General features: G+C 31.7%; 1 protein-coding gene across 1 annotated transcript; it reads left to right on the plus strand.

The window, feature by feature from the left end:
• The first annotated feature begins 1,335 nt into the window (after nucleotides 1-1,335).
• Nucleotides 1,336-6,440, plus strand: LOC108331781 (carbonic anhydrase 2). Its single transcript, XM_017567114.2, has 9 exons — nucleotides 1,336-1,490; nucleotides 1,712-1,792; nucleotides 2,031-2,171; nucleotides 3,502-3,550; nucleotides 4,050-4,166; nucleotides 4,297-4,350; nucleotides 5,097-5,182; nucleotides 5,714-5,819; nucleotides 5,928-6,440. Exons 2-9 carry the CDS (start codon nucleotides 1,740-1,742, stop codon nucleotides 6,090-6,092), a joined length of 771 nt encoding a protein of 256 aa, XP_017422603.1. The 5' UTR covers nucleotides 1,336-1,490; nucleotides 1,712-1,739; the 3' UTR covers nucleotides 6,093-6,440.
• The last annotated feature ends 5,629 nt before the right edge of the window (nucleotides 6,441-12,069 follow it).

Genomic DNA, 12,069 nt, shown 5'->3' on the forward strand with positions numbered 1-12,069 from the left:
AAAATAATTTTATGAAAATGTGTCTTGTAAATGACAAGTAATGAATTTTATTTCTCTTTCTTCTCCTCATTAATCAAATACTTAATATATGCTAGAAATGAAGATAAAAGACAACAAGGATTGAAAATATCATTCTTTCTTATTAACACATGTAACGGTTGTAAAAATAAAAATTAAAGACAATAAAAAAATAAAATGTCGTCGCTATTATTTAATAAATAATTAAATTTACTTAAGTACTTAGTAACAATTTTTTAATTACTATTTAAAAAAGTTGTAGTTTATGACGTAAATTATGTTGAACAATCCAAATCAGATTACGTATAAAATCACATATTCATGGGCTAAATAATCTTGTGTAGATAATATAGGTACAGTAATAAAACCTAAAAACATAAAAAAAAATTAAATAATTATTTTTTTATCTTGCATGTCTTATGTTGGTGAATATGTTTCTCACATGAAAATTAAATAATTCTTTATCTTGCAAGGCCTATATTGGTGACTATTTTGTATATTCCTGATATATTTTTCTTTCAACTGGTGACTTGATACACACACACACACATATATATATATATATATATATATATATATATATATATATATATATATAATTTTTCAAATATACTCTTAAATCTACCATTTTAATATATATGTATATCTCTAAAAATAAAATGCAATTATTCATTTGTTTGTTCTAATGTGAAATATTAATACTTATTTTTAATATTTAACTATAAGATAAATAAATTGTCAACAACATTAAAATTTTGTTACATCTCAATTGCTCACTTTTGAAATTGGATAAATTATAAAATAACAAACTTATATGTCTTATGTGATTTCTCAACCAAATAAACTAGCATTTTGGCTTGTTGTCCAATGTTTCATTCTATTTCTATCCATAACATACAATTATATATATGTATTTATAACGAGAAGAGATAAAAATTAATTATAATACATATTAATCGATACTATTTCGACAAAATGTTACTGTCATTAGAAAGAAAGAAAACATGTTTAATTATTCTTAATTAATCTATATTTTTAATTTAAAATTAAATAAATGACTTAAATTAAGAGCGTTTCTTTATACACCCTTTGGAGACCATTTTCTATTTCTAGAACATTATTTTTAAACTCTCATATGTGTATATATATTATTCATTTAATACTTTTATTTCACAATAAGCAATTTTTAAATTAGTCTTAAATTGAAAATGTTTTTGAAAATAAATAGTATAATTTTTAAAGTAATAACGTAAAATTAAAATTTGTTTGGATTTTGTGAGCATAGACATAATCCTGACGTGTGAATTATTAATACAGTGGAGACAGCCGGCATCGGTGGCACACAATACGTGCTCCCCCTTCCAAGCCTCCTTCAACCGCGTCAAACAGAACCACATGCATCATTCCTCTATATAAACTCACTCTCCTTCTTCACCTTTCACACTCTCTTTTCTCTTCACAAATAAAAAAAGGTAATTTCTAGCAGTACTCAGATCAATTCAATCACAGATTCGATTCGATTCCATTTTTCTTTTCCTTTCTGTTCCAGATTCACCATCATTCATATGTCTACTGTTTCCTTATCTATAATTCTATTAACACTTAATTTCATAATCACTCTTTCCACCGATTTAATTTCTCGCATCTGCATGCAATGGAAGAATTTCTCAAGCTTCTATGTTTTTTATTTCAGTTAATTGGATCTGCCACAGGAGCAACGAATGGCCGGACAGACATACGAGGAAGCCATTGCAGCGTTGACCAAGCTTATAAGGTTGATTAGGGAACCGTGTTTCAGTTCTCTTACTTTCTTTCTCGCCACCGCTTCCTCCGTTATGTTTTAGTCAATTGATTACCGTTAAAAAAGAACGCAACATCATTCTATCGTTTGGCGTCGGTTTCCCCGCCTTACTGAACGAAAACGCGTTTGTTTTTTGTTTGGACGATGAGGTGGTCACAGTGGGCCCACCCTGACGCGTTAGTTGTGACTTCTTCTTTCTCTGTTTTGGCAGCGAGAAAACCGACCTGGGTGCCGTTGCCGCCGCAAAAATAAAGCAGTTGACGACGGAGCTGAAGAGCGACGCGTCGAAGCCATTTAACCCGGACGAGAGGATCCGAACCGGATTCGACCACTTCAAGAACGAGAAATTCCAGTGAGTTATATTATTGTACATATTATTACTATTTCGTTTAATTAATATTCAGAAAAAAAAATTAAAATTTTGTGAAATACCCTCAGTGCCCCTTGTGGGACTTCCAACTCCATGGATGAAGAAGTGAAAGGTTATTAAGTTTTGTGCACTTATCTTATCAGCATAAGTTTCTGTTTCAATCCAATTCATTCGGTGTGGGTCCCACCTCGGTTACAACCTCAGAATGCCGAGAGACACGTCTTAATGGGGTTTTGCCCCCCTTAATATAAGTGTGATAAGTGACTATAGAAGTTGACCCGTAATTATTATAAAATGACATATCACATGGAGGAGCATCTATTCATCCTTCAACGTGCTTTTTGATATAATTAAATCTGGCCAATTATAATATCTTAACTAAATTATAAGTGTTACTTTATTTTTTTCTATGATAGCTAATATATATATTTTTCTTTGCTGAGGTATTTTTAATCGAAGAAATGTAAAATATAATATATTTATTTTAAGTGTTTGCAAACATTTAATCAATGTTAGTAATAGTTAAATAATCACTCTTCTAAATTGAGGGCACATCTGATGTTATTAATAAATTTCACTTTTTAATTATATTGATTTAATTAATTGAATTTGGGAACTATTGGTAAAATTGTTTCGTATGCTTAAATTACATAACAAAAATGATGTGTTTTTTTTTTAGAAAAAAAAAATCATATTCATATATTTTTCTTAATTTTCGTGAAATTTTTTGAGTTGCATTCATTTTAAGAAGAAAATGATACATTTTATTTAATAAATTTTCAAACCACTGTCGTGTAAATGGTCAACAAATCAAATAAAAAAATATGTTTCAATGATTGCGAGTCATTGACTTGTGTAAAAGAGAATTAAATTAAATTTAGCACCTACTTGGAAAATCAATTATTGAGGTTGTAACAATTTTTAAATTTATCATATATCTGTATCATGTCGACAAGATATATCTGTATCATTGAACATGATAGTTTTTTATTTTTAATAAAGACCAATTATTACTTAAAAAATATGTACTTACTCTAATTAGAGATAGCGCAAAAATGAAGGGTGCTATCCTGTTCCATTAGAAAAGTTGATTTTGTTTTTTGTTTCCTCAAACTTCTTTGCTGGTAAATTAGTCAATTTAGACATTTCATTTTGTCTTTTAAATTTAACTAGTAAGAAATACACTTTTACTAGGTGGCTGGTTTTCCTCAATAATTTATTATTATTATTATTATTATTATTATTATTATTATTATTATTATTATTATTATTATTATTGCATTGACTAAATAATTGAATATTATCATTTCAGGAAGAATCCAGAATTATATGGTGAACTTGCCAAAGGCCAGAGTCCTAAGGTCAGCCACGTTATTTGACTCAGCCATAACTTGGTTTTCATAATTGTCCATTGGGTGGACCGTAGGGTCAAAAATACACTTTCCCTAAACTGTTTAGAATAAAAACAAGCTTTATGTTCATAATATATTTTATTTTAGTTTAGTTTATTAAGGTTGTAATACTAAACTGTGTAGAATAAAAAAACAAAAAAAAACTTGTAGAATACAAAAGTAAACTGAGGACAATTTTAAAACTTTAATTACTTAAAAAAGAAAGTTTAATTATGAAGTACGCATGCGTGAACAGCTATTCTACTATGATGCAATCACATTTATCTAATTATTTTTATATATGTAGTTTTCGATATTCATAACACAAAGTTTCCATTGATCTTCTATTACGCATGACATGATGTTCTTTTTTAAAAAAATAGTGTTTGACTTATTAATTAAGTTTTGTAAATTAATTATGTTTTGTAAATTACTTATTATTGTGATGTTGCATTTCCCACACTTGCAGTTTCTGGTGTTTGCTTGCTCAGACTCAAGAGTTTGCCCTTCCCATATTCTGGATTTCCAACCGGGTGAAGCGTTTGTTGTCCGAAATATAGCCAACATGGTTCCTCCCTATGACAAGGTTTTCTTTGTCTATTAAGTGTTTGATTTATGTCGTGTAACAACAAAAGAATTCAAATGTACAGTGAAGGAATGTCATAAACATAAACCTTATACTTCAATCCTGAAGTTTGACTTGCCTTTTGTTTCAGACCAAGTATTCAGGAACAGGGGCGGCCATTGAATATGCAGTGCTGCATTTAAAGGTAAATAGCCATTCACTTTTTCTATAATAAATTAGTGGGTCGTGCATGTGAAAAGTAGAACGTTTGGTGGTGGAAAATGGCCTTTGCTTCATTATTTATTGGGAGCCACATGCATCTTGTTTTCCCTCTATCACATGAAAGAACTGTTATATGTTAGGAAAATGATCCAGAAAACATTTTTGGATAAGCATAATGAAGTGTTATTTAATATATTGTCTAGTTGATAGATACTGGTAAGACTTGAATTATCAACCTGTAATATATTCTTATGTTATGACAATTTATATGATACTTAATTACTTTCACGTATTCATCAATCTTCCTTTCTCTCTGGAACAGTGTAGAAAAAGATTGTGATGTAAAACATTCTTTATTTAATGTATGCTTTGTATAATACAGTATTGGAAGGTGCTTTATTACAAAATTTGCAAGTCTGGTTTTGTTTAATGGGTCTCATTATTTTATAAACATGAACCAATAATAAAAACACTATTAGGGAATCTGAAAGTCGCACACTCTTATATATTGTTTTGTAGTGTGTAACCCTTTCCAAATTAGGTGGTTCTGGTGAAATTGCAACACCAGTAGCTACCACCCACCACACCTTCCATTCAGAATGATGGAGAAAATAAAAGAGAAAAGAGAATAGTGGTAGTGGAGCCCAAATGGATGAACAAAATGTGCTCCTTTAAAACTAGAATAGTTGTTTCTTTCCTACTGGTGGCTCTAAAGGGAATGTGTTACAGGTGGAGAATATTGTGGTCATTGGACACAGCTGCTGTGGAGGTATAAAGGGCCTCATGTCCATCCCAGATGATGGGACCACTGCAAGGTATACCCTATTATTGCTTCATCTCATAAAACAAGGATTAAATAATTTTGCCAAAAGGATGATTACTCAAAGTACTTATTATGTTATGAGTTTATCTTATATATATATATATATATATATATATATATATATATATTTATAACCACAACACAATAATACATGTCCTTGAGAAAAAGTACGTTTCAAAAGTTTAATCTGTTCTGATAACTTTACAGAACTTCCAACTAACTTGGTGGTCAGTGACACTTTTGCTCAGTCCTAAAATGCTAAGTAGAGTCATTAGTCACATGACAGTCTCCAAAAGTAAATTAAAAGTTCTAATTCCCAGCTGATGTCCTCTTATATACTGGAAGTTCATGAGAAAGGATACGTGTTTATATCAGAAAATTGATCATATAAAAGGCTTTTTGGGCATATTCTTGATTTGCATTCCTTGATGAATTTTGTTTTCCATGAATGAATTTAACTTTCCACTTAAATCCTCGTTGACTAAACTTCCTTAATGACCTTGTAAATCATTTCTTTCATCAGTGAATTCATAGAGAATTGGGTCCAAATTTGCACCCCGGCAAAGTCCAAGGTTAAAACTGAAGCAGGCACACTAGAATTCTCGGAGCAGTGTACCAACTGCGAGAAGGCAAGCAAAATTTATTTGGGGGCATAATGTTTTTTTCCAAGTCATGTTATACATAGTGGAACAGAAGGCCTTAACCTTATTGGCACTGAAATTTTGTTTGTGATGCAGGAAGCTGTAAATGTATCAGTTGGGAACCTTTTGACTTATCCATTTGTGAGAGATGGTGTTGTGAATAAAACGCTTGCTTTGAAAGGTGCACATTACAATTTCGTTAAGGGTACCTTTGAGCTGTGGGATCTGGACTTCAAAATCTCTAACTCTGTGTCTGTTTAAGATCGGTGAAGCACTAAACCAAAGTGTTCTTAACCCTGTATGCATGTTGTTCATGTACATGATCTTCCCTTTGCAAGTGTTTCATACAAGAATCCCCTTTCCTCAAATCCCCAGAAAAAAAGAAACGAACACTGCTCAAATAATGGTCTTAGTCTTGAGACCAATCCATAAGTTATTTTTTTCATCGTTTTGGTTACATTAGGCGAACTTCAGAACTGATCTAGCTACTAAAATCAAGCAATGGATTTGATTTAGTAGAAGATGTGTTCAGAATTTAAATGTGAAAATTCATAAACTCATTATAAGATTTTAGTTTAAAGATACTGTCAGATGTATGTTTGATTTTAATTGATGTTGTGTTTTCACTATAAAGTAGAGCCATTAAAATGTTTGATCGTAAAAGAATCTAATTCAGTTGATTAAATAAGATCGATGAATTATTGTAAATATTTTATATGTATTTAATACCTACGAATAAAAAAAACAAAAGTCGTAAAGTCTCCAATATAAATGGTCTTGAAAATGATTTTGAATGGACAATGTTAAATTTAAAATAAATATAAAAGGAACTGCATTCATTATACGTGATAAGAAAGATATTATTATTTTTTTTTAAAAAGTCAACATTAATCAGGTGATTAAAATTTGATTAGTAAAAAAACATTACAATTAATGTTTAGCCCGTGCAAGTTTGCTTTGCACTGGATAAAAAAAAGAGTCATTTTCTTAAAATGCAATGCTCTTTAAAATTTTAAGGGAATGAATTCTCCGTTAATAATTTTGCATTAATAGATTGATATAAAAATAGATAGACAAGATAAATAGCGTTAAATATTCTGTTAATGATAATTATATTAATTTTTTAAATGTTTTTGGAACAGTGGGAAAATAAACCAAAGAATAAAAGTTTAAGGATTTTATTACAAATGTTAAAGGAGATAGGTAAAATATGAGGCCAAATTGCGAAAACAAGAAAACTTAGAAACTTAAAATAACAATATGAAGCGTAAAAAGATCATGTTAAAAATTTGAGCAAAAGAAGAAAAATGTTAAATGAGAAAATCAATGCATTCTTGAAATTATATATATATATATATATATATATATATATATATATATATATATATATATATATATATATATATATATATATATATATATATATATATATATATATATAAAGGGGGAAATTAGTGTTCGTGACACTCCAAGTTTTTTATCTAGAAATTTAAATATACAAAGATTATAAACGAAGCAAGAATATTTTTAAAATCAAATTAATCATCAGAAAACAAAATTATCTTTAAAAATCAGGTTCTTTCTCATTCTGAAAAATGATTTTTGAAATCTGAGAATTCGAAAATTAAGATTAAAAAATTCTGAAGTTGTTGAAGAATATTTATTTTAATAACTACAATTTATTTTATCTGTAACTATATTTATAACTATATACATATGTTGATTTTTCAATTTTATTCTTTTAAGTACGATCCAGACCGACCTACCACCCGATCGACCATTCAGGCCGATCTATCACTCGATCGACCACCCAGGCCGACCTACCACCTAGTCGACCATCTAGGTCGACCAACCATCCGGTCGACCATCCAAGTCGACCAACCATCCGGTCGACCATCCAGGCCGACCAACTACCAGGTCAACCACTTAGGCCGACTGACCATCCAGGACCGACCAACCACCGGTTCGACCATTACAAACGATAATAGCTCATTAAAGTTCTAATGAAGATTAAGGCGCGATTGGGCCGTCATTAGGCCGACGAAAGGTAAAAACCTATTACAACAAGTATAAATAAGAGTCCCAGATATAATTTCTGGACGAGGCAGCACATTATGCACATCACATGCATCACTTGTTGTGATAGCCGTTCGGTCACTTTACTAACTTGAGCGTCGGAGTGCCTTTAAGAGGTACCTGCCTATTCGGCTTGGAGAAGGAGGAGGGAGAACGAACAACTTGGAGTGCGAGGACAACTAGGGAGCCCGTCCGCCCGCTTGGAGGAAAGCCCACCCGGTCTTAGCGAGAATGAGCAACGTCCGCCCACTTGGAGCAAAGCCTGCTCGTCCGTCCGCTTGGAGCAAAGCCCACCCGGCCTTCAGCCTGAAGCGCTTCGAACAGAGTCTGTCCATTTGGTCTTCAACGTCTATCCAGTCTTAAGTACAACTGGGAGCGTTTTAGCAGGGACCTCTAAACCCTACCGGAACAACTACTTTTAAAATTTTTTAAAATTTAGATTTATAGATATTTAAGAAATATGATACATACATATGATAATGTTTGTTATTAAAAGAATTTTCTTCAATGAAGTTCCTCTTTAATTGATGATTAAATAAATTTATAAAAGGGATTTAATGAGACATTATGATGTTAAGCCTTTTGCAAGAAGCAGGAGAATAATGGAATATTAAGGTGCTTATAAATATTTAAGCATTTTGTAGGGGTATTTTTTTTTGTTATTTGTTGTAAAATTAATCTTAGAGTAGAATGATGGATTATATATATATATATATATATATATATATATATATATATATATATATATATATATATATATATATATATATATATATATATATATATATGAAGATAAAAGTAAAACCCATAAATGATAAAAGATCAATGAAGTTTTAACTATCTCATAAAATTTAAGGTTTTCACTTCACTTTCTCTTAAGAAATTCTATTATATTTGTTTTGGTGGGGATTTTATAGGATTGAGAGACTAACCTTGATGTCGTATCTTTGCCGCCTTTGGACATCTATGCCGCTCACTTTCCTTCAATATGAACCGCTCGCTTGTCCTTCGATGGGTCGCTCGTGCTCCTTCAGTTTGCACCGTTCATTCTCCTTCACCAGCAGAGGGGGGATGTACATGTAGAAGGCACTCCGACGCTCAAGTTAGGCGTATGTTATGGAGCCTTAGCTCTCAAGAAAGTGATTTTGTTATCACTATGGAGTATTTTCGAGTGTGAGTAGAACGTAAGTGGAACGTACCTGACTTTTAGCCTTGACCCTGTATTTATAGGTTATCACAAGTCTAATAAAATATAAACAGACTTACCTTAAACAGATTTACCTTAAAATCCAGTCGGTAGCTCATAAACAGCTTTATGAATATCTTTAATCAGATATCCTTGATTATTTTATCCTCTGCCGGATTATTAGCCCAATAACTTAAATGTTGACCCAATTGTGGTCCAACACCTTTTAACCTAGTTTGACCTGGTTGATGAGCGTTGTGGCCCAACATCATTTAACCTGGTTTGTTGACGAGCGTTGCTACAGTAGAGTTGACGAGCGTTGCTATAGTAGATAGATCGGTCGGTCTTGGATGCTAACCGTTCGACCTAGATATCATACTATACAATATTGAATTTTAAAATTTTAAAATTTTTGTTTAGAAATTCTATTATATGATTTTATTCTTAAAAGTTTTCACGTTAGTGCTATTTCATTTTTGTTATCTTTATCCCTTTTATTTGCTTTCTATTTAAGAGTAAGTTTGTCGAGTCAACAAGAGCTGGAAAGATAAAAATAATAACTCATATTAATTATTTCTTTTATAAATAATATGAAAAAGAAGTGATACATAAAATAGAGAAAGGAAAAATTAGCAAACACAAAATGTTTAGTGTGATAAATTCTCAATATGAAGTGTGGTTTAAAACCTCTTTTCAAGTTAGTTTCTTTGCACAAATTTATACAAAATATATTGGTTGCTTTTTTTTCACTCTTTCTTGGTAGCTTCTTTTATTTTCTTACTAGAGACACTCAAAGCTCTTTCTTTCTATCTCCCTTTGAAGTCATGATGATAAGGATGACATCTTTTAAGGGTGTACTTGCTTCTAAGGATGAATTTGTGGAATGATAAGTAGATGAATTTGAAGGGATAGAAATAGAAAAGTGGGGTTATTTACTTTAAGAGATGAATATGTGATAGTGAAGAGATTTCAAAGTAAACTTTATGAATGATATAATGGACGTGAAAGATAAAAAAGAATATTTTAATAGATAAAATTGTTAGATTAAAATTTTATCCTTTAGGTTAAAGTTAATATAAAATAAATTGTGATCAATTTTCTCCTTCAAATCCATCAACACAAATCACTTGTGATCTTTGGAAAAAATGTGTTTTGCCCATCCTTATCCATCCTCTTTAATCCTCTCAAACAATAAATACCAGAAGAAAACACAACAATAAAGAAACACATGGTTTTCTACATATAAGATCTTTGTCATTATATCTTACTCATGCTTCTCCATATGACTTTCTCTAATGATAATCGCTTTATCCTTAATGCATATCGTATTTAATGATATCAAACTTCAATATGTCTTAACCTTGAATGAAAGGTCAAGTTCTTGCTAAGATGAATTGCACTTTGACTATCACAATAAAAAACATATTTTTCTTATGATAATCATAATTCTTGTGCGAATTTCTTCATCCACAATAACGCTTTATCAACTTTTGTAATATCAATATATATTATGCATATGGAGAAGATAAATCAACACATTTTTCTAGTCTAAATTGCCATGACATGGTTCCCCCTTGCAAAGATCATACAATCCATTTTTGAAGAGGTTTATATCCTACATAAATTATAATCCATTTTTCCATTTTACTATTTTTTTTTCTTTCCTTCAATTTTTTTTCCAGTTCTCTCCAAGATTTTACACTTATTGAAACTTTCCCCCAAATCAAAATCTTAAAACTTTCTCTCAAATCAAAACCCTAAGCATCAATTCATCATTACCAAAGTCCTGTAAACACGACCTCCCCTACCTACTCCCTCCCTACTGCCATGACTTCCATGACAAGTGCATCGACACCTGGCTCCGGTCCAACCTCTCTTGTCCGTTCTGCCACTCTTTGTTATACTCATTGGCAAGTGTATCGAGGTGTGCAAGTAATATAAAATGGTAAGACCAAATGTCGTTTCCCAAGAAACTCAATGCAAACATTAAGAATAGAAACAAGAAACTAGAAGTTAAATGGAAAGACCATATATATATATATATATATATATATATATATATATATATATATATTCAAATCATTTATACAGTACAAGAGAGTTCAATGCCTACAAAATACTCTTAACAAGATGGGTTTGACTCTCCATGGAAATGGAGAGCCTCAAGCTTATAAAATGGAAGATGAAAGAAGGAGACACAAGAAGGAAGTAGAGGATGTTCCCACAAGCCCCAAGAAGCCTCCATGAGCTCCAAGTGGTGAAATCATGCCTTCAATCCACTAAAGACCCGATTTCCTTCGAGAGAATTTGATTAAATAGGCAGATTTTGACACATCAGCATGCCACCACTCAATGCTAGGGCTCTAGCGCTCAACGCTAGCCTTCGTGGCAGCCTTGGATGCTTTCTTCCAAAGTGGGGCTAAAAGGTGGGAAGTGGCGCTCAACACTAGAAGCCTTGAAAGCTCTTTGTAATGGCTTCGCTCAACGTAGGAGGTGGCGCTCAACGTCATTTGGGCTTCTAAATTTCCACCTTTTTACTGATCTTCTTGCTTCTCTGCATCATCGGGGTTCTTCAATGTAACATAGAGTCTTTCTAACACCAAAATAGATATCAAAAGAGGGAATTAAAGTCATATTTACACAAGTATAGCCTAAAATATAGATAAACACAAAAACAAGATAAAAGAGAGGATTTAAGCAAGTAACAAGCTAAAGAAGAGTTGATTTTGCCACTAAAATGATGCTCAAATAATGGTAAGAATTAACGTTATCACTCTCCCATATTCGTTGCTCTCCCATCTCTTGGTCGTATTCCATTAGTTCGTTCAATTATGTGGTGGACGATGAGTATGAGGTTGCGTTCAGCTACACTCGCTGGAGGAGCGAGGATGATGCGAAGGAGTGTTTGGCTATCAAGGCTGAGATTTCGTCTACTCACAAAGTATGGCCAACGAGGTCATTGATGTTAGGAGCTAG

Source organism: Vigna angularis, chromosome 1 (assembly GCF_016808095.1).
Source record: "Vigna angularis cultivar LongXiaoDou No.4 chromosome 1, ASM1680809v1, whole genome shotgun sequence".
In the NCBI taxonomy this organism is placed as follows: domain Eukaryota; kingdom Viridiplantae; phylum Streptophyta; class Magnoliopsida; order Fabales; family Fabaceae; genus Vigna; species Vigna angularis.